General features: G+C 52.2%; 2 protein-coding genes across 3 annotated transcripts in view; one reads left to right on the top strand and one right to left on the bottom strand.

Moving 5' to 3' along the window:
• The window catches only part of LOC119567445 (maestro heat-like repeat-containing protein family member 1), an 850,842-nt gene that overhangs the window by 705,890 nt on the left and 122,293 nt on the right, over positions 1 to 22,659 (bottom strand). The gene's annotated exons all lie outside the window — the stretch shown is intronic.
• The window catches only part of LOC119567654 (C-type lectin domain family 2 member D-like), a 33,183-nt gene that overhangs the window by 8,131 nt on the left and 2,393 nt on the right, over positions 1 to 22,659 (top strand). Inside the window, exons 1-3 of one of the 2 annotated variants that reach the window (XM_037914408.2) lie at positions 17,443 to 17,503; positions 18,636 to 18,823; positions 19,569 to 19,672. In XM_037914408.2, coding sequence (XP_037770336.1) covers positions 17,473 to 17,503; positions 18,636 to 18,823; positions 19,569 to 19,672 — 323 coding nt within the window. In that variant the 5' untranslated portion in view covers positions 17,443 to 17,472. Of the gene's footprint in view, positions 1 to 17,442; positions 17,504 to 18,635; positions 18,824 to 19,568; positions 19,673 to 22,659 lie in introns of those variants that run through there. The other variant, XM_043528910.1, reaches the window with a different exon arrangement.

Raw genomic sequence — 22,659 nt, 5'->3', positions numbered from 1 at the left:
ATACAAAGGGGAATTCGTTGTTAGGGGCGGACAAGGTAGGTGCCTCCATTAATCCTTTTTTCAGGCTCTCCCATGCATTAGTTTCCTCCTCTGTCTAGGTCCACTGTGTTCTTTTAAGTACCTCATACAGGGAACCTGCCTTCTCTGCGTACGCAACCATAAACTCTCTGCAGAAGTTAGTGAGCCCTAAAAAAGATTGCAAAGATTTAGTATCTACCAGCATAGGGAGGTTAACAATACACTTCACCCTTTCCTTATCCACAGACCTTCCCCCTGTACTGAGTTGAATTCCAAGATATTGCACTTCTCTCTGTTTAATCTGGGATTTAAAGGTTAAGTTTTAAGCCCTACGGTTGGCAGCTAGTCAGCAACAGCCGCATTAGTGCTTCGTGTTCCTGCTCTGTTTTACTGACTATTAAAATATCATCTACATACTGGACTATTCTTCCCATTTGTAACAGCTCCTCCTTCTCTAGCATATTTCTCACTACAGTATGGAACATTGTGGGGGCGTCACAGTACTCCACAGGCAAAACATTCCAGCTGTGTTGCATACCCTGGAATACAAAAGATGTTCTGTACTGAGACTCTGGGTTTAAAGGTAAACTCCAAAAGCCGGTTGCCACGTCGAGTACTGAGAACCACTTAATGTCGGCGGTTACTACCTAAATCAATTCTGGGTAAGCAGGCACTACTGGTGCTCCCCGTTTGGCAGTTTGTTTAACCCCCGATAGTCAATAGTTAATGTCCATGTTCCATCAGGTTTTTTAACTGGCTAGATTTGTGCCTCATTAGGCGCTGAACACCTTCTAATTAATTTTTGTTTTTCCAGTTCTTCTATAACTTGCCTTAAAGATTCTTTTGCTTCCTGAGGTATCAGGTATTGTTTTATGTATGGGGGTATGTCTCCTTCTAATGTAACGGAGATTTGCATTTTTCCCGTATCTAGGGAGTACGCCTGCCCACACAGTTTGAACCTCAGCCCACCAACCTTCCCAGCCTTCTGGCACAAGAGGTGGCCATTTAGGCTCTATTGCTTTCACCATCTGAGTAGCAAGTCCCATGGGGATCAGGTTAGCGTCATTTGTACCTTGTGCTACAATGAGAGTTTGTCTGATACACATATTTGGGAAGTCCAGGATTAATCCCAATTGTTTGATAGTTTCTGCCCCAATTAGATTTTCTCTCCCTGCAATAGCACACTTCTCCTGAATGGTATGTATGAGTCTACGAGTGTGTACACCAAACTGGAGAGGGAGGGTTTTGACATCATATGTTTGTTTAGTTCCTGATATGCCCTGGATCTGTACAGAACCCACGACTAGATATACATTAAATTCATCTTTTACTATAGGAATTCCAGCCCCCATGTCCAATAGAAAATCTGCAAGCCGAACCCTGACTCTGATGCTTAAGTAGGGGCATCCTCAGACATCTATTGTCATGGGTTGCTGAAAAATGCATTCTGAGTTGCAGCGGGGCTGTCCTATGCTACTGAATTAGTAGCTATTGGATCATTCAATCCCCATGCCAAGAAGTCACCTTAGCCACCTTGATCACTGCCTTTTCTTCCTCCGTTTGAGACTCCTTGCCAATCATACATGCCTGTAGCTGTGCCCACAGCTTCTCCTTCTCTCCTTTAAGGTCTAAGTTCTCCTGTTTCAGAGCCATACTCAGTCACTCTCTCTATTTATTCCTCGACTTCTGTTCATTCCACGACCTCTCCAATCCTGGCCAGGGCCACGGAGAAAGTATCCAGGACCCTCTGTTTTCCACTGTCCTAACTGTGTTAGCAACTCATGGACAGGAGTTCCTTCCTGCTGTTTAACTGCAATCTCTACTTGTTCAATCCATTCATTCCAAGGCAGCGCCTCCAAAACAAGTTGCTTCAAATCCTCAAGATTAGTAACCCCCACTGTTAACCTAGTATATGTTTGTATTCTGTCAGCCAGCTTGGCCGGAGCTTCCCTTCGCATTCTTGTAATTCCTTTAAGTGCAGCTAATTCACTGGATAGCTTAAAATGCTTTTGAGCCAAACGTTTAACCATTTGTGTAACATCATCATCAAAACCAAGAGTATGACAATTCAATGGTCCCAAAAGGGTTTGTACCAGAATTGGTTCTTGTAACATGTCCATTCCCACCACCTTTAACAACTGTGAGCATTTATGTAGCCATGCCATAAACTCATTAAAATTCTCAGAAGGCGGGGGGCCAACAGCTCCAGTTAACGCAGTTAGTTCATTAATTTTTAAAGCATTGAGCCTGGCTGTTAAGCCGCTAGCCTGAGGTGGGTAAGGTGTAAATGTACACTTGGGTGCCTGATTCATTTCCCTTTCTGCATAATTGCCACTGTAACCCCCAAATATTTGGAGAATCATAATCACAATTCCTCCAAACACTTGTGCAGCAAACTAATTAATTTTCATTTACTGTTCTTGTGTTCACAATGGTTCAGTCATCTAACCAGGATGGAATTTTTCAATGTGCCTGAGGCCTTCTCCACACATGGTTTGTGCACTGATTTAGTGAAACTGGGGCAACTCTGTTATGGGGTTATTCTTAAATTGGCTCAAGAAGAGTTCAAAAACTTATATGAGTGTTCACCCAAGCAAGTGGCATCGATTAACTAAATAGTTGATCAGTGCAACTTTTGTGTGTAGACAAGGGTAAAATGAATCCCTTTATGGGTTCGGACCAAAGTGAATTAAGGACCACAAGTCCCATTGAAAGTCAGTAGAAACAACATCACATGACTTAGGTGACATTTCACACAGGTAATGAACAATGAGTTGGTTCAATGACAAGCTCAACATTCAAAAACCAGTCGGAGAACACTTCAATCTCTTTGGTCACTCGATTACAAACCTAAAAGTGGCAATTCTTCAACAAAAAAACTTCAAAAACAGACTCCAATTGACAAGCTCACAAACAAGCCACAGAACAAAATTTGCCACATTCAAAAAAATCATTAAGATGAAGTTAAGGTTGCAGGAACATACTGTGTCAGTTGACTGAGTGAAAGTTTCCTCTAAAAAATGTTGGAAGTTTGTGTGTGTGTGTGTGGATGTGTACATGCTAGAATATCAGGAGAGTCAGAGTTAACATTAATTTACATGAAATCCAAAACTAATCTGAATACTCACAATTAAGGGACTCAAGATGCCTTAACTGTGACAGCCCGTAAAGATACCAGTCTCTCATCTTCTGTGTTTGTATGTGGATTATGAAATATTCACCACAGAGATTTCAGTTCTTTTCTGCCTATGTTTTGTTTTCAGAGTAGCAGCAGTGTTAGTCTGTATCCATAAAAAGAAAAGGAATACTTGTGGCACCTTAGAGACTAACAAATTTATTGGAGCATAAGCTTTCATGAGCTACAGCTCACTTCATCGGATGCATACAGTGGAAAATATAGTGGGGAGATTTTATATACCCAGATAACATGAAACAATGGGTGTTACCATACAGAATGTAACAAGAGTGATCAGGAAAGCTGAGCTATTACCAGCAGGAGAGCTGGGGGGAAAAAGCCTTTTGTAGTGATAATCAAGGTGGGCCATTTCCAGCAGTTGACAAGAACAGTAGGAGGGGAAATAAACATGGGGAAATAGTTTTACTTTGTGTAATGAGACATCCACTGCCAGTCTTTATTCAAGCCTAAGTTAATTGTATCCAGTTTGCAAATTAATTCCAGTTCAGCAGTCTCTTGTTGGAGTCTGTTTTTGAAGTTTTTTTGTTGAAGAATTGTCACTTTTAGGTCTGTAATCGAGTGACCAAAGAGATTGAAGTGTTCTCCAACTGGTTTTTGAACGTTATAATTCTTGATGTCTGATTTGTGTCCATTTATTCTTTTACGTAGAGACTGTCCAGTTTGACCAATGTACATGGCAGAGGGGCATTGCTGGCACATGATGGCATATATCATATTGGTAGATACGCAGGTGAATGAGCCTCTGATAGTGTGGCTGATGTGATTAGGCCCTATGATGGTGTCCCCTGAATAGATATGTGGACACAGTTGGCAATGGGCCTTGTTGCAAGGATAGGTTCCTGGGTTAGTGTTTTTGTTGTGTGGTGTGTGGTTGCTGGTGAGTATTTGCCTCAGGTTGGGGGGCTGTCTGTAAGCAAGGACTGGCCTGTCTCCCAAGATCTGTGAGAGTGATGGGTCATCCTTCGGGATAGGTTGTAGATCCTTGATGATGCATTGGAGAGGTTTTAGTTGGGGGCTGAAGGTGATGGCTAGTGGCGTTCTGTTATTTTCTTTGTTGGGCCTGTCCTGTAGTAGGTGACTTCTGGGTACTCTTCTGGCTCTGTCAATCTGTTTCTTCACTTTAGCAGGTGTGTATTGTAGTTGTAAGAATGCTTGATAGAGATCTTGTAGGTGTTTGTCTCTGTCTGAGGGGTTGGAGCAAATGCGGTTGTATCGTAGGGCTTGGCTGTAGACAATGGATCATGTGGCGTGGTCCGGATGCAAGCTGGAGGCATGTAGGTAGGAATAGCGGTCAGTAGGTTTCTGGTATAGGGTGGTGTTTATGTGACCATCGCTTATTAGCACCATAGTGTCCAGGAAGTGGATCTCTTGTGTGGACTGGTCCAGGCTGAGGTTCATGGTGGGATGGAAATTGTTGAAACTGTGGTGGAATTCCTTAAGGGCTTCTTTTCCATAGGTCCAGATGATGATGATGTCATCAATGTAGCGCAAGTAGAGTAGGGGCATTAGGGGATGAGAGCTGAGGAAGTGTTGTTTTAAGTCAGCCATAAAAATGTTGGCATACTGTGGGGCCATGCGGGTACCCATAGCAGTGCCGCTGATTTGAAGGTATACATTGTCCCCAAATGTGAAATAGTTATGGGTGAGGACAAAGTCACAAAATTCAGCCACCAGGTTTGCCGTGACATTATCGGGGATACTCTTCCTGACGGCTTGTAGTCCATCTTTGTGTGGAATGGTGATGTAGAGGGCTTCTACATCCATAGTGGCCAGGATGGTGTTTTCAGGAAGATCACCAGTGTATTGTAGTTTCCTCAGGAAGTCAGTGGTGTGTTGAAGATAGCTGGGAGTGCTGGTAGCATAGGGCCTGAGGAGGGAGTCTACATAGCCAGACAATCCTGTTGTCAGGGTGCCAATGCGTGAGATGATGGAGTGTCCAGGATTTACAGGTTTATGGATCTTGGGTAGCAGATAGAAGACCCCTGGTCAAGGTTCTAGGGGTGTGTCTGTGCAGATTTCTTCTTGTGCTTTTTCAGGGAGTTTCTTGAGCAAATGGTGTAGTTTCTTTTGGTAACCCTCAGTGGGATCAGAGGGTACTAGTGATGGTGAGTTCAGTGTGGGATTTGGATGGTAACTGACCTGCTATATAAACAGCTGATTCCTTTTCTTGATTGAGAACAGTGTTCCTGATGCAACAGGGCAAGTTTTGGTTTGAATGTTTTTTTCACAATCATAGCAGTTTTTGTTTTAAAGAGATTGTTATCCCCTTGGAATTTTGTTTCAGAGAGTGATGGTAAATGTCACCCATTGAGGTCTTTCCACAGAACCTCAGGCTCTGGGTACCAACCAGCTGATCGACAAACCAGCCGGATCCCTCCATCCTGGTGACCCTCAACAGAGATGAGAGGAGCAGAGCCCAGACCTAGGGGGAAAATTCATGAAGGTGTTAATTCCATGAATTAATTTATAAAGCAGAAGGGATGAGGGACAGTTTGTGGATCCCTTACTCACATTAGAAAGCACTAATTCATGTGGGTAGTCAGTGGAAGGGATAAATGAATACTGGAATGTCTGAAATTCCAATACTCATGGATACACAAAATGTAAAAAAATATTTAAAATAATTTCACTGCGTCAGTGGGAAATATTGTCCTATCAACACAGGAGCAATTGAGTGCCGAGCACCTTTGGAGACCTGACCACTTCATTTATATACCTGAATAGGATCTGAACTTTTTCAAAATCTGATCATTAGTGCACTGGATAGAAATAGCTATTTTAAAAAAAATCTACTTGGTGTCTTGGTTGCAGTGTCAAAGCAGCCGCGGAGAAATGCTCAGTCGTGTCTAAGAGTGGTAAATACATCATTTCCCCTCCCCATCACCACCATTATACAATCTCAACAAATAAGAAGGCTGCATTTGATTTTGATTATACCCCTAAGTAACAACTAACAGTGAACCAATGAGCAAGCCATAAAAGTTTGGCAGTCCCACCATAGTCACACATCCTAGAAATGACTGCAGAGCAATTGGAAGGCCATCTGTGTCCAGAAGTTCTTTCCCTCTTAACTAAGGACCCCTTTTGAAGTCAATCAGGAATTTCTTTTGGGCAAGAAAGTGCCTTGACCAGCCTGAAAATGTTTTTAATAACATGTTGGGAAAGAGCACTGTGTTATTGTAAAATAATTCACAAGCAGAGAGCCAAAATTACAGTAACAGAAAAAAAATAAAGCCTGCAGCCCACACAAAGATAAAATTGACACAAGGAACTGACCTGCTACCCGCAGTTCCAATACAGTTTCTTCATAAAAAGTATCATCTTGAACAAAACGGCAATATTGTCCTTCATCAGAGTGTCTGATATTGAGAATCCTCAAGGGAACATTTCCATCTGTGAGTCCAGCTTTCAAAAGTCCTGTCCTTCCCTGATATTCTAGCATTTGCCTTTCATACTGATCCTTCCCATCATGGTACAGGTGCACAAAGGATAAAAACTGAGATCGGAACCATCTCGCCTTCATGTTTACAGCACTCATCCTGGGGGATAGGTGACAGGGTAACACAGTTTCCTGACCCAGGATGGCAGTGACAGGGTCGTGGGGTCCAATCACTGTGAACTTTGCTGGAAAATGCACCAGGATAACAACAACAACTTGCTAGGTGTATAGTTGAGACAAGCTTACTATTGAACAACTCATTTTTCTAAGTGCTCTCAAATTGACATGCTTACTGACATTGCCATGAAATTTGCTTGGCCTCAACAGGAATAAGGGAAGGGTCTGTGGGCCATATTTGATGTTCTTTCACCAAGGTGCTCCTGAGATACAGGCTTATTGCTCTAGCCAATAGTTTGACTATTATGGTTCAATACTTTACACGATCAAGAGACCAATAACCAAACTTAACCAGACTTATTGCCTAAAGACAAAACAGTACACCACGAAAAGGAGACATACATACTCTCCTTCCAGGAAGCAAGTCTTATCTTTCAGTGTGCTCACCTTACACAGAAGATGTGCTTCAAAAATACACCCCCAAACCCACTTATATTTATATCATGCTGCTTACAAGTGAAAAAGCACTTTATACATCACCTAAGATCCAACCCACCAGTTCCTTAACTTGCTGTTCTGTACCTTCCTTATCTCTGTTTTGAACACCACATTCCAAAACAGGTGGGTGTAGAGGTACATCCCAACCAGTGCTAGGACACACCATTCATGTATCTTGGCTTTGACTGGCTTCCTATTTTCTATTCTGAATGCTAACTTCAGCTTTGCAAAATTTTGTGGGATATTTGACATTGATGAACAGAATTGTGGGAAGAGCATAATACATGCAGTTATCTTCCCAATACTTTATACATACATATATATAATGTATATTAAAGGACTACTGTGCACATAATACCTAATAATATGGTGTATACTACACCTAACATATATGTATTAACTAACAGGAGCAATAAAAAAAGTCACATGACACCTCTATATTCTGGTTCTTATTATGTTTTTATGCACATGTGAGTCTCAAACTATGGCTCTGATCTTTTTTACATTGAAACCTACTAAGTAAATGTATTATTTATTATTATTATTTTATTAAACTCTTCAATAAGTGTCCAGGCAATGCTTTGAGGATCCTTGACAATCTTTTAAAAATACTTTCATGAAGAAACAGACCTGGGCACTGTCCCAGGAGCAAATAAAATAACCCAGCAGCAGCAACACAATCAGAGCAAACAATGAATACTGAAGGTGCTGATCTTGCTGTATGGTTACATTTACACACTGGGAGTAGTTCCATTGTCTTTGGGTGAAGCATTTTGTTAAGACACTTCAGGGGCCTAAATAAATCCTCTAAGAAACAGCAGCCACGTGGCGGATTCCTACCTGATTCCATCTTGAGAACATAAAAAGTAAGGAAGAAAATAATAAAACCAGGCAGAGGGGAGCTGGTTCTGGAGCTGTGGCAAAATGAGAGAATCTTCGTCTTCACTAATTTATTTGAGCATCAGCTTTCGTGAGCTACAGCTCACTTCATCGGATGCATACTGTGGAAGCTGCAGAAGACATTATATACACACAGAGACCATGAAACAATACCTCCTCCCACCCCACTCTCCTGCCGGTAATAGCTTATCTAAAGTGATCATCAAGTTGGGCCATTTCCAGCACAAATCCAGGTTTTCTCACCCTCCGCCCCCCCCCCCCCCCACACACAAACTCACTCTCCTGCTGGTAATAGCCCATCCAAAGTGACCACTCTCTTCACAATGACAGGTTTCAGAGTAACAGCCGTGTTAGTCTGTATTCGCAAAAAGAAAAGGAGTACTTGTGGCACCTTAGAGACTAACCAATTTATTTGAGCATGAGCTTTCGTGAGCTACAGCTCACTTCATCGGATGCATACTGTGGAAACTGCAGAAGACATTATATGCACAGAGACCATGAAACAATACCTCCTCCCACCCCACTCTCCTGCTGGTAATAGCTTATCTAAAGTTATCATCAAGTTGTGCTGGAAATGGCCCAACTTGATGATAACTTTAGATAAGCTATTACCAGCAGGAGAGTGGGGTGGGAGGAGGTATTGTTTCATGGTCTCTGTGCATATAATGTCTTCTGCAGTTTCCACAGTATGCATCCGATGAAGTGAGCTGTAGCTCACGAAAGCTCATGCTCAAATAAATTGGTTAGTCTCTAAGGTGCCACAAGTACTCCTTTTCTCTTCACAATGTGTATGATAATCAAGGTGGGCCATTTCCTGCACAAATCCAGGTTCTCTCACCCCCTCACCCCCCTCCAAAAACCACACACACAAACTCACTCTCCTGCTGGTAATAGCCTATCCAAAGTGACCACTCTCCTTACAACGTGCATGAAAATCAAGGTGGGACACTTCCAGCACAAATACAGGTTTTCTCACCCCCCCCCCACGCCTTTTTCCAAAACACACACACACACACAAACTCACTCTCCTGCTGGTAATAGCTTATCCAAAGTGACCACTCTCCCTACAATGTGCATGATAATCAAGGTGGGCCATTTCCAGCACAAATCCAGGTTTTCTCACCCCCCCACCCCCATACACACACAAACTCACTCTCCTGCTGGTAACAGCTCATCCAAAGTAACCACTCTCCCTCCCTGCTGCGTCACATCGTCACATCTCTCCCCCCTTCGAGACTGAACTGAGCGGGGTCACTCTGATCAGTGACCTGGGGAAGTTCGGGGCCCCCTCTCCGGGACAGCGCATCGGCTATCAGGTTGGCACTTCCCTTCACGTGGACCACGTCCATGTCATAATCCTGCAGGAGCAGGCTCCATCTCAGGAGTTTGGCGTTGGCTCCTTTCATCAGGTGCAGCCAGGTCAGGGGAGAGTGGTCGGTGTAGACGGTGAAGTGTCGCCTGAAGAGATAGGGCTCTAGTTTCTTGAGGGCCCACACCATGGCCAGGCACTCCTTCTCGATGGCCGCGTAGTGCTGCTCCCGGGGTAGCAACTTCTTGCTCAGGTACACGATGGGGTGTCTCTCCCCCTTTTCATCCTCCTGCATTAACACCGCCCCCAGTCCCGTGTCGGAGGCGTCGGTGAACACCACAAAGGGCTTGTCAAAGTCTGGGTTTGCCAGAACTAGGCCACTGACCAGAGCCTCCTTCAGCGCCCGGAAAGCCTCCTGGCACTGCTCGGTCCAGACCACCTTGTCTGGCTTCCTCTTCTTGCATAGCTCAGGGATGGGGATGGCTATGGTGCTAAAGAGGGGCACAAATCTTCGGTAGTATCCTGCCATCCCAATAAAGGCTTGGACCTGCTTTTTGGTGTGGGGAGCGGGCCAGTCTCTGATCACCTCCACCTTGGCCGGTTCCGGCTTTAGGCGGCCGCTTCCCACCTGATGGCCCAGGTAAGATACTTCAGCCATCCCCACCTTGCACTTCTCCGCTTTTACAGTCAGCCCAGCCCCCTGGAGTCGGTCCAGCACTTGTCTAACCTGGGACACGTGGTCCTCCCAGGTCTGGCTAAAGACACAGATGTCATCAATATACGCCACGGCAAAATTCTCCATCCCCCTCAGGAGCTGGTCCACTAGGCGCTGGAAGGTGGCCGGCGCTCCCTTGAGGCCGAAAGTCAGGGTCAGGAACTCATAGAGCCCCGGAGGGGTAATAAAGGCCGATTTCAGCCGGGCATCTGCATCCAACGGCACTTGCCAGTAGCCCTTTGTAAGGTCCATGGTGGTAAGGTACCGAGCTCCCAGCTTGTCTAGGAGCTCGTCAGGCCTGGGCATGGGGTAGGCATCAGATACAGTGATGGCATTGAGCTTCCGATAGTCCACACAGAACCGGACCAACCCATCCTTTTTGGGGACCAGCACCACCGGCGAGGCCCAAGGGCTGGCCGATGGCTGGATCACCCCCAAAGCCAGCATGTCCCGGACCTCTCTTTCCAGGTCCTGAGCAGTTTTCCCTGTGACTCGGAAGGGGGAGCATCTTATCGGCGGGTGCGACCCCGTCTGCACCCGGTGGACAGTCAGATTAGTGCGTCCAGGCTGGTTGGAAAACAGCTGTCGGTACGGATGCAGCACCCCCGTGAACTCAGCTTGCTGGGCAGGGGTTAGCTGATCCGAGAGGGGAATTGTTTCCAGGGGGAACCAGCTCTGGTCCCAGGGAATAGATCTACTAAAGGGTCCTCTCCCTGCTCCTCCTACTGTCCACACATGGCCAACACCACATTCCCCCTGGCATAATATGGCTTCATCATATTCACATGGTACACCTGGCGGTGGTGCGCCCGGTTTGACAGCTCCACCACATAGTTTACCTCATTGAGCTGCTTGATGACCTTGAAAGGGCCCTCCCAGGTGGCCTGTAGTTTGTTCTTTCTCACGGGGATGAGAACCATCACCTGATCCCCGGTGGCGTAGGTCCGGGCCCGCGCCGTGCGGTCATACCAGACCTTCTGCTTCCTCTGGGCTCTGGCCAGATTCTCCCTGGCCAGGCCCATGAGTTCAGCCAGTCTCTCTCGGAAGGTCAGGACATACTTCACCACTGACTCTCCATCGGGAGTGGCCTTCCCCTCCCACTCGTCTCTCATCAGGTCCAGGGGGCCCCTCACCCTCCTTCCATATAACAGTTTGAAAGGCGAAAATCCGGTAGACTCCTGGGGCACCTCCCTGTACGCGAACAGCAGGTGAGGTAAGTACTTGTCCCAATCCTGCGGGTGCTGGTTCATAAAGGTTTTCAGCATCGTCTTTAGCGTCCCATTGAACCTCTCCACCAGCCCATTGGACTGGGGGTGATACGCTGAGGCCCAGTCGTGCCGGACCCCACATTTCTCCCACAAGCACCGGAGCAGGGCCGACATGAAGTTGGAGCCTTGGTCTGTCAAGACTTCCTTGGGGAACCCCACTCGGCTGAAAATGGTCAGGAGTGCATCTGCCACGGTGTCTGCTTCAATGGAAGCTAAGGACACTGCCTCGGGGTAGCGGGTGGCAAAATCTACCACCACCAGAATGTATTTCTTCCCCGACCGGGTCGTCTTGCTGAGAGGCCCCACGATATCCATGGCCACCTTCTGGAAAGACTCCTCTATGATGGGCAAAGGTCTCAAAGCTGCTTTCCCCTTGTCCCGGGCCTTCCCCACCCTCTGACAGGGGTCACAGGATCGGCAATACTGCCGGACCGTGGTAAAGACCCCGGGCCAGTAAAAGTTCTGTAGCAACCTCTGCCGGGTGCGCCGGATTCCCTGGTGCCCTGCGAGGGGGATGTCATGGGCCAGGTACAGTAGCTTGCGGCGATACTTCTGGGGGACCACCAGCTGCCTTCTGATCCCACAGGACTCTACTTCCCTTGTGGGAGCCCATTCTCGGTACAGGAACCCCTTCTCCCACAGGAACCTCTCCTGGCAGCCTCTCCTCATGGTCCGTCCCACACTGAGGTCGGCCAGGTCCCTGAGCTTCCGCAAGGAGGGATCTTTCCTCAACTCGGCCTGGAACTCAGCGGCTGGGGAAGGGATGGGGCCCGGTTCCCCCTCAGTGGCCAGGTCTGAGGCCTCCGCCTCTCTGAGCCGTGCCCCTCGGCGCTCCCTCCCCACCAGGGTAGGGTCCTGCGCCTCCGGTGTGATACCCTCCCCAAGGTCAGGGCGCAGTGCCCCTCGCCGGCTCTGGCTACGGGTCACAACCAGGGCGGTCTGGGGCTTGCTTGGCCAGTCCTCTAGGTCTCCCCCCATCAAAACTTCAGTGGGCAAATGGTGGTGTACCCCCACATCCTTGGGGCCCTCCTTGGCCCCCCATTTCAGGTGTACCCTTGCCACGGGCACCTTAAATGGGGTCCCGCCCACCCCTGTCAGGGTTAGGTAGGTGTTGGGCACCACCCGATCTGGGGCCACCACCTCAGGCCGGGCCAGCGTCACCTCCGCGCCCGTATCCCAGTATCCATTGACCTTCCTCCCATCCACCTCCAGGGGAACAAGTCACTCTCTCCGGAGGGACAGCCCCGCGCCCACCCTGTAAACCGCGCACCCTGAGTCCAGAGCCTCCAGCCCTCTGGCGGAGCTGGCCTGGGGTACTCTTCCCTCCTGAGCAGGTGGCAAACTGGTAGCCCCCCTTTCCTGGGTCGTCTGCCCCTCGTCCAGCTGAGTCCCTACCCAGTTAACCCTGGGTAGGTTGGGTCTGCTCAGTTTGTCCCTGAGCCCGGGGCACTGGGGCCGTACGTGGCCTCTCTGGCCACAGTGATAGCAGCTCAGGTCACGTTGGTCCCCTCGAGCGGGTCGGAGGGGCCCGACGCCAGGCGTTCCCCTTTGGAGGGGGTTCTCCCTATTTCCCCACTGGGAGGCCCCATGGTGACTCTCTCTCTGCATCGGGGGGGGCCTGTTCTTTTGGGGCTCCTCCCGGCTACCCCCTGACCGACTGTTCACAAACTCGTCGGCCAGCTACCCTGCGTGCTGGGGGTTCTCTAGCTTTTTGTCCACCAGCCACAGCCTCAGGTCGGAAGGGCACTGTTCATACAGTTGCTCCAGTACGATTAGGTCAAACAGGTCCTCTTTAGCTTGGGCCCCAGCTGTCCACTTGTGGGCATACCCCTGCATCCGGTTGACCAGTTGTAGGTAGGTGACCTCAGGCGTTTTACGCTGACTCCGGAACCTTCTCCGGTACATCTCGGGGGTCAGCCCAAACTCACGGAGCAGGGCCTGTTTGAACAGTTCATAGTCCCCTGCCTCCGCCCCTGTCATTCGGCTGTACACCTCCACGGCTTTGGGGTCCAGTAAGGGGGTGAGGAACTGGAGCGGGGTCAACCCTGTGCATCTCGCAGGCATTCTCAAAGGCCGTCAGGAAGCTATCAATGTCCTCCCCCTCCTTCCGCTGCGCCAGGAAGCACTTATCAAAGCTCCTTGCAGTCTTGGGTCCCCCCGCACTCACTGCAGCCAGGACCCCACTGCTCCTCAGCCTGGGCAGCTCCAGTTCATGCTGTCTTTGTTTCTCCTTCTCCTGACGTTCCCTCTCCTTCTCCTCCTGCTCATGTTGACGTTGTTTCTCCTTTTCCTCCTGCTCATGTTGACATTGTTTTTCATGATCCTCCAGCTCCCTCATTTTCATCTCCCTCTCCCATTCCAGCCGCATCCGCTCCAGGGATGGGGAGCTCCGCCGGGAGGATCCCCTGCTGGCTGCTGGAGTCAGGGTGCCCTCGGTATTCTCCGGGCTTCCCTCAACCCCTCCCCCAGGCATAGGTAGGAAGGGTCTCGGGATGTCCTGGGCAGCAGTCTGACCCCTCCCAGCCCGGTCAGGCCCCAGGGCCCACGCTGCGTCTGCCGGGCGGCTTCCCTCAGGGACAGGGATCGAGTCATCCAAGCGATCCCTCTCCTCCAACTGGGCAATCAGCTGTTCCTTGGTGGACTTCCCGATGCGCAGCCCCCTCTGCCTGCACAGCTCCACCAGGTCGCTCTTAAAGCGTTTAGCGTACATCTCCCTGCTGGCCACTCACAGGCCGGGCAGCTTTCCATGGTTTCCAGAAAAAGCCCCTCGTGTGCCAGTCCTTCTTGAGATCACCACCTCTTTGCCAGGGTCGAGCTGCAGACTCCTCCGCCCCTGGGACCGCTCGCTGCAATCCCCCGGGGGACCCTGTTACTGCAAAAGTCCTTCTCTCTGGTCACACACTCCCAGGGGTTAACCGCCCCCTGGAACCGTCTCTCTCTGAATCTTCAGCACGCCTGGTCCCCGTCAATCCCCCTTCGTTTTACTGTTCCCCAGTCACTTACTGCAGGAAGCGCCGTTCACGGGGTGCAGTAGATCCCACCTCAGCCACCAGTTGTCACGGAGTGTGGGGGAGTCCAGGCCCTGCACCCCTCTTCCTGGGATTCACTGAGACTCTCAGCCAGCCAGTAAAACAGAAGGTTTATTGGACAACAGGAACACAGTCCAAAACAGAGCTTGTGGGGACACCCAGGACCCCTCAGTCAAGTCCTTCTGGGGGAGCAGGGAGCTTAGACCCCAGCCCTGGGGTTCCCTGTGTTCATCCACCCAGCCCCAAACTGAAACTAAACCCACCCAGCAGGTTCCCTGCTGCCGCCTCTGTCCACATTCCTGGGCAGAGGTGTTACCTCCCCCTCCCCCTCCTGGCTCAGGTGACAGGCTCTCAGGTCTCCCATCCCCAGGGCACATTCCCAGGTCAACACTCCCCCCTCCCTGCTGCATCACATCGTCACACCCCCCTTCCCCACTTTCCCGTTCTCGGTTGGGGCCCTGTGTCCCCCTTCCCCCCCTTTCCCAGGCTGGGGGGGGCCCTCTGTCCCCCTTCCCCCTTTTCCCAGGCTGGGGGGTGGCCCTCTGTCCCCCCTCTCCCTTCCCTCATTTCCCGGGCTGGGGGTGGGGTCCTGTGTCCCTCTTCCCCCTTTCTCCCGTTTCCCGGGCTGAGGGGGGGCCCTGTGTCCCCCTTCCCCCCCTTCCCCACTTTCCCGTTCTCGGTTGGGGCCCTGTGTCCCCCTTCCCCCTTTTCCCAGGCTGGGGTGGGGGCCCTCTGTCCCCCCTTTCCCTTCCCCCTTTTTCCGGGCTGGGAGGGCCCTCTGTCCCCCCCTCCCCTCCCCCCTTTCCCGGCCTGGGGGGGGTCCTGTGTCCCCCTTCCCCCCTTCCCCCATTTCCCGGGCTGGGGGGGGGGCCTGTGTCCCAGTTCCCCCCCTTTCCCAGGCTTGGGGGCGGGCCCTGTGTCCCTCTTCTCCCCCTTCCCCCCTTTCCCGGGCTGGGGGGGCCCTTTGTCCCCCTTCCCCCCTTTCCTGGGCTGGGGGGGCCCTCTGTCACCCTACCCCCTTTACCCGGACTGGGGGTGAGGGGGCCTCTGTCCCCCCTCTCCCTTCCCCCCTTTCCCGGGCTGGGGGGGTCCTCTGTCCCCCTTCCCCCTTTTCCCTGGCTGGCGTGGGGGCTCTCTGTCCCCCCTCTCCCTTCCCCTCTTTCCCGGGCTGGGGGGGGGCTCTGTGTCCCTGTTCCCCCCCTTTCCCCCTTTCCCAGGCTGGGGGGTCCCTCTGTCCCCCTTCCCCCCCTTTCCCGGTCTGGGGGGGGCTCTCTGTCCCCCTCCCCCCCCCTTTCCTGGGCTGGGGGAGGGCCTCTGTCTCCCTTCCCCCACTTTCTGGGCTGGGGGGGCCCTCTGTGCCCCCTCTCCCTTCCCCCACTTTCTCGGGATAGGTGGGGGGCCCTCTGTCCCCCTTCTCCCTTCCCCCCCTTTCCTGAGCTGGGGTCGGCCCTCTGTCTCCCCTCTCCCTTCCCCCTGTTCCCGGGCTGGGGGGGTCCTCTGTCCCCCTTCCCCCTTTTCCTGGGCTGGGGGGGGCCCTCTGTCCCCCATCTCCCTTCCCCCCTTTCCCGGGCTGGGGGGGGCCCTCTGTCCCCCCTTTCCCTTCCCCCCCTTTCCCGGGCTGCGGGGGGGGTCCCTCTGTGCCCCCTCTCCCTTCCCCCCCTTTTCCGGGCTGCGGGGGGACCCTCTGTCCCCCCTCTCCCTTCCCCCCTGTCCAGGGTGGGGGGGCCCTCTGTTCCCCCTCTCCCTTCCCCCATGTCCAGGGTGGGGGGGTGCTCTGTCCCCCCTCTCCCTTCCCCCCTTTCCCAGGTTGAGGGGGCCCTCTGTCCCCCCTCTCCCTTCCCCCATTTCCCGGGCTGGGGGGGCCCTCTGTCTCCCTTCCCCACCTTTCCCAGGCTGGGAGGGGGCCCATTGTCCCCCTTTTCCCGGGCTGGAGGGGGGCCCTCTGTCCCCCTTCCCCGGGCTGGGGGGGCCCTCTGTCCCCCCTCCCCCTTTCCCCCTTTCCCGGGCTGGGGGGGCCCTCTGTCCCCCCTCCTCCTTCCCCCCTTTCCCGGGCTGGGGGGGCCCTCTGTCCCTCTCCCCCCCTTTCCCGGGCGGGGGGGGGCCCTCTGTCCCCCTTTCCACCCTTTCCCGGGCTGTGGGGGGCCTTCTGTCCCCCTTCCCCCCCTTTCCCGGGCTGGGGGGGTCCGTCTGTTCTCCCTCTCCCTTCCCGCCCTTTTCCTGGGCTGGGGGGGTCCCTCTGTCCCTCCTCTCCCTTCCCCCCCTTTCTCGGGCTGGGGGGGGCCTTCTGTCCCTCCTCTCCCTTCCCCCCCTTTCTCAGGCTGGGGGGGGCCTTCTGTCCCCCCTCTCCCTTCCCCCCCTTTCCCGGGCTGGGGGGGTCCCTCTGTCCCCCTTCCCCCCCTTTCCCGGTCTGGGGGGGGCTCTCTGTCCCCCTCCCCCCCCTTTCCTGGGCTGGGGGAGGGCCTCTGTCTCCCTTCCCCCACTTTCCGGGCTGGGGGGGCCCTCTGTGCCCCCCTCCCTTCCCCCACTTTCCTGAGCTGGGGGCGGCCCTCTGTCTCCCCTCTCCCTTCCCCCTGTTCCCGGGCTGGGGGGGTCCTCTGTCCCCCTTCCCCCTTTTCCTGGGCTGGGGGGGGCCCTCTGTCCCCCATCTCCCTTCCCCCCTTTCCCGGGCTTGGGGGGGCCCTCTGTCCCCCTTCTCCCTTTTCCCGGGCTGGGGTGGGGGTCCTCTGTCCCCCATCTCCCTTCCCCCCTTTCCCGGGCTGGTGGGGGGGCCCTCTGTCCCCCTTCTCCCTTTTCCCGGGCTGGGGTGGGGGTCCTCTGTTCCCCCTCTCACTTCCCCCCTTTCCCGGGCTGGCGGGGGGGCCCTCTGTCCCCCCTTCCGCCTCCCCCTTTCCCGGGCTGGGTGGGTCCCTCTGTCCCCCCTTCCCCCTCCCCCTTTCCTGGGCTCCGTGACAGTACAATTGTGCTCGCAGTCGCCCTCGCAACCATGTTCTTAGTTCTCATCATTGTCCTGGCAGGTGAGTTCTCACCCTTCCCTTCCCCCTCTCTGCACATCCCATTCCCCCTGGAGCCACCACAGTCAGTCTCTCCTCCTGGCCTGTCTGGCTTCTGCCCCTGGGACAGAGGATTCCTGGGGGATGTTCCTCCAAGACCCTTCTCCTGCTCCCTCCCAGACCCCTGCACCTGGGCACTCTCTGTGTCGGGACTGACATTAGCTCCCCCCAGCCCATCTCTGAGCACTTTGGGTCCAAGTCACTATTGCTGGGCCCCAGGCACGGTCACTGATACCCGTGCAGAGTGGGGGTGATTGACGGTGCAGGGCAGCAATGAGCTGGGCCCTCTGCCTGCAGCGTGTCGCCCTGAGGTGCCAGCCTGGCCTTCCTGCATCCCCGGGTCGCGCTCAGTGCTGGGCAGGTTCTGGCGTGTCACTGAAATGAGCCGTGGAACGCAGTACTGACACCTCCCTTAACGCAGTGTGAAACCCACCCATTGGTGACCTCGGCAGGGCAGGGTCTCGTCGCGCTGTTGACGTCCCCGCCGGCACAGACAGCGTGTGCGAGCGCAGATGGCAGCTGTTTGTGGTGACCGTGAACCTGGCTGGCTGTGCTGGACAGGACGGGCAGTGGGCGTTCGGTCTCCTGAAGGGAAGGGAGTTTGTTCCCGTCTTCATCTCAACCTGCCTCTCCAGGGAAGCAAAGCGCAGAGCAGCGGGAGGGGGCAGCAGTCCAGGCTAGCAGAACTCCTTGGGGTACTAGACCTGGCAAATCATGTTGAAGTTAATCTCCTACCCATTAATTATTGCCCCCCTGCTGGCCCCCTGGTAACTGTCCCCTCCCTCTGCGGCTCTCTGCCCACCCCGTGTTGTAACCCTGAGCTTGGGCCCAGCTCTCTGTCCTGGGCTTCATGGCATGAGCTGCTTGTCAGCTGCATCCCTGTTGAATGTAAACCCAAGAGAGGGAGAGCAGAGTCAGATAACCCCCCTCTGGGGCTGGATTCCCAGCATCCTCCTGGCTCCCTCACGGCCTTTCAGTACCCACCCTGGTTCGAGGTGTCTCAGAAGCCTGGGGCGCAGGGTCTGATCTCCCCATGTTCTCCTCATTGGCGGGTGGCGGGTCTCGCTCACACCACGTGTCGCTGTCTCATTCTCAGTGTGGAGACCTCAGCTTCCGTCAGCTGATCTGGGCCCCCTTGCTGGCCCCGGATGCCCAGACGGCTGGATCGGATACCGAGGGAAATGCTACTATTTCTCTGAAGCCGAAAGGAACTGGACCTACAGCCTGACCAACTGCTCTGTGCTCAGCGCCTCCCTGGCTGAGATCAACAGTGAGCAGGAAATGGTGAGAGATGCTTGAATTGCAACGTTCTGGTCTTGGCTCAGCAGCTGCTGCAGGAGAACCTGGGCTCGAGGAGCAGCTCTGAATAAATGAGTTTCCAGTTGCTGAATGCCAGGCCTGGCTGGCTGTCCCGGGGCACCTCTAGTGTCCGTGTCTGACTGCAGGGATCACTCGCTGTCAGCCCTCTCAAAAGGAGACCGCCCCTCTCGAGGGCAAGGCTGGCTTGAGTGTCTTCTGGGTGGCATGGGGCCAAAGGGGTACTGAGATCCCAGAAAGAAAAGGAGTACTTGTGGCACCGTAGAGACTAACCAATTTATTTGAACATGAGCTTTCGTGAGCTACAGCTCACTTCATCGGATGCATGAGTGGATGAGATCCCAGATTGACTTGAAGAGCCAGTGCTCTTGGGTAGCCAGATGAGGATGGGGGGGCTCCTCTTAGCCCTGGCCCCTTCTGGCTGAGGAGTTGGTGGCTCTTCTCTCATCCCTGGCCCTTCCCAGCATCCCTTATTGAGATCAGCTGGGCTCTTTCCTTCCCCTTCCCCTGTGATGGGGAGGGGAGCTCAGCTGTTCTGTAAGGCGAGGCGAGGTTTGGGATAGGAAAGTTAATACTGAATTATCCAGAGCTGGGCAAGAGGGAGGCGAAAATCCCCAGCCGTTCCCTGAAAACAGAACCCTTCATTGTATCCCTGTGTCTCTGGTGCACAGAGCCTGTGCTCTGACACCACCTCTCCCTCTGCTGTTTTTAGGCTTTCCTGCTGCGCTATAAAGGCAGATTTGACCACTGGATTGGCCTCCGGAGGGACCCTGGGCAGCTCTGGAAATGGGCCAATGGCACCAAATTCAACAACCTGTAAGTCCTCTGTGAATTCCGTGGGCTTTGGGTCCCTGGTGTCTGAGATAGCGAGTTCAGGCCGACGCACCAGTCAGTGCTATGTACTCTGTGTATTAGTGATGGGTGGAAGCAAGCGTTGTCTGCTGGGAGACTGGCCAAAGCTTTCAGATCTGTCTGGCTTTAGTGGGGCCATCTGCGTTAAAGATGCCTGATAGTCACAAATGCTGAGTGCCTGGGGCTGCCATGAGAAGTGGGGTACAGTAGAGATGGCCCAGACGACATCCCAAGAGGGATTTCAGTGGGATCTGGGTGGGATCAAATAACCAAACCCCAGTTGAGCCCATAGCAGGGTTTGACCCTGGACCATCAGCACTGAAAGAACGGCAGAGTAGGTCACGCTGGCGGGAGAGTGGCACTACATGTCCAGGAAAGCATAGAGTAAAGTAGTGTAAAAATCTTAAACGAACCCAACTGTATCCTAGCGTCTCTAAGAATAGAAATTCCACACTTGAAGAATAAGAATCTAGCAGCAGGAGTATACTACTGACCAGGATGGTGACTGTGTGAAATTTACAGAGATTAGAGAGGCTACAAAAGCAGAAAACCAAATAATAATGGGGGTTTTCAACTCTCCCCATATTGTCTGGGAACATGTCCCCTCTGGATGGGATGCAGAGAAGTGATTTTTAGACACCATCAATGACGGCTTGTTGGAGCAGCTAATCCTGGCACCCACAAGGGAAGGGGCAATTCTTGATTTAGGCCTAAGCGGAGCACAGGGTCCGGTCCAAGTGGGGAATGTAGCTGAACTGCTCGGTAATAGTGACCATAATGTAATTAAATTTAACATCCTTGTGTGTGGGGGAAATGCCAGGTGGTTAAAGGCAAAAAACGAGCATCCTTTAAAAAACGTTAGGAAAGGGATAGAGAAAAAGGCATAAAATATCATCATGCCACTGTATAAATCCATGGTACCCCCACACCTGGAACACTGTGTGCAGATCTGGTTGCCCCATCTCAAAAAGGATCTATGAGAATTGGAAATGGTACAGAGGCAGGCAACGAAAATGATTAGAGATATGGAACAGCTTCCATATGAGGGGAGACGACTAAGGGGGGGATATAAGAGGTCTAAAAAATCATGAGTGGGGTCGAGAAAGTGAAGAGGGAAGTGTTATTTACTCCTTCACATAATGCAAGAACTGGCAGTCACACAATTAAATGAAAAAAGAAAAGGAGGACTTGTGGCACCTTAGAGACTAACCAATTTAGTTGAGAATCAGCTTTCGTGAGCTACAGCTCACTTCATCGGATGCATTCAGTGGAAAATAACAGTGAGTAAATTTATATACACACAGAACGTGAAAAAATGGGTGTTCAACATGCATACTGTAAGGAGTGTGATCACTTAAGATGAGCTATTACCAGCAGAGGAGTGGGGTGGGGGGAGAGAGAGAAAACCTTTTGAAGTGATAATCAAGGTGGGCCATTTCCAGTACATTTCCAGGAGTTAACATGAGCGTCTGAGGAACAGTGGGGGAGCAGGGGGAGAAATAAACAAGGGGAAATAGTTTTAAACACCCATTTTTTCATGTTCTGTGTATATATAAATTTACTAACTGTTATTTTCCACTGAATGCATCCGATGAAGTGAGCTGTAGCTCACGAAAGCTTATGCTCAACTAAATTGGTTAGTCTCTAAGGTGCCACAAGTCCTCCTTTTCTCTTTGCGAATACAGACTAACACGGCTGCTACTCTGAAACCTGCCACAATTAAATGAATAGGCAGCAGGTTTGAAACAAACAAAAGGAAGTATTTCTTCACACAACACACAGTCAACCTATGGAGCTTGTTGCCAGGGGATGTTGTGAAGGCCAATAGTATAACTTTGTTCAAACAAGAAGTAGATAAGGAACTGGTCGAGCTATCCTCTGTGAACTATCAGCCAGGATGGTCAGGGATGCAACCCCATGCTCTGAGTGTCCATAAACATCTGACTGCCAGAAGCTGGGTGTGAATGGGATGGATCACTCGATACTGACCCTGTTCTGTTCATTCCCTCAGAAGCACCTATCGCTGGCCAGTATCGGAGGAAAGGACACTGGGCTAGACGGGCCAGTGGTCTGACCCAGTGTGACCAGTCTTATGTACTTACAGCTGAATGGCATTTTTAAAAAAGCCCTTTGCGATTGATGGGAAGCTGGAAAATGTGCCCAGAGGAGGCTTAGAAAACAAGTCAGTTGATGACCTGTTTGATCCCAGTCAGATATTTTCACATATTCCAGCAAGGATGCCCTGATGTAGGCAGCAGTCTGTCTTTGTGATTGCATCATGAGCCCATCTGTTAGCAGGCCTGTTTGGGGTCTGTCCACACCACAGCTGGCACCATGCCATTGCAGAGAAACTAAATGAATTCTTTGCAGCAGTCTTCATGGCTGAGTGTGTGAGGGAGATTCCCAAACCTGAGCCGTCCTTTTTAGGTGACAAATCTGAGGAACTGTCCCAGATGGAGGTGTCATTAGAGGAGGTTTTGGAACAAATTGAGAAACTAAACAGTAACAAGTCACGAGGACCAAGAACTCAAATGTGAAATTGCAGGACTACTAACTGTAGTCTGTAACCTATCATTTAAATCCGCTTCTGTACCCGATGACTGGAGGATAGCTAATGTGACGCCAATTTATCCGAACTGGGTAAACAGGCATCTCAGTGGGGTGTTAACCCTGAAATCTGCCACCCTGCGGGCGCCCACCCCAGCAGAAGGCTCTGGGTGCATCATTGCCATCCCATCAGAGCTCTTCTGGGGTGATGCTGGTGGGGGAGCCACCCACAGCCATCTGCTCAGGTGGCTGTGGGCTGGGTTCTCCCTTCTCTGGGACAGATCTCACCTCGAGCCAGAGGCTGGTGGCCTGAGGGCAGGGAGATCCCGGCCTGCCCAAAGAGTAGTGCTGGGCCTCCTCCCAGCCCAGCACATGACTACTGTGAGTAGCCAGGATGGGACCAT

The sequence above is a fragment of the Chelonia mydas genome, chromosome 14, assembly GCF_015237465.2.
Source record: "Chelonia mydas isolate rCheMyd1 chromosome 14, rCheMyd1.pri.v2, whole genome shotgun sequence".
In the NCBI taxonomy this organism is placed as follows: Eukaryota; Metazoa; Chordata; order Testudines; family Cheloniidae; genus Chelonia; species Chelonia mydas.
Note: the sequence above shows the minus strand (reverse complement) of the source record. Positions and strands in the feature narration are given on the sequence as shown.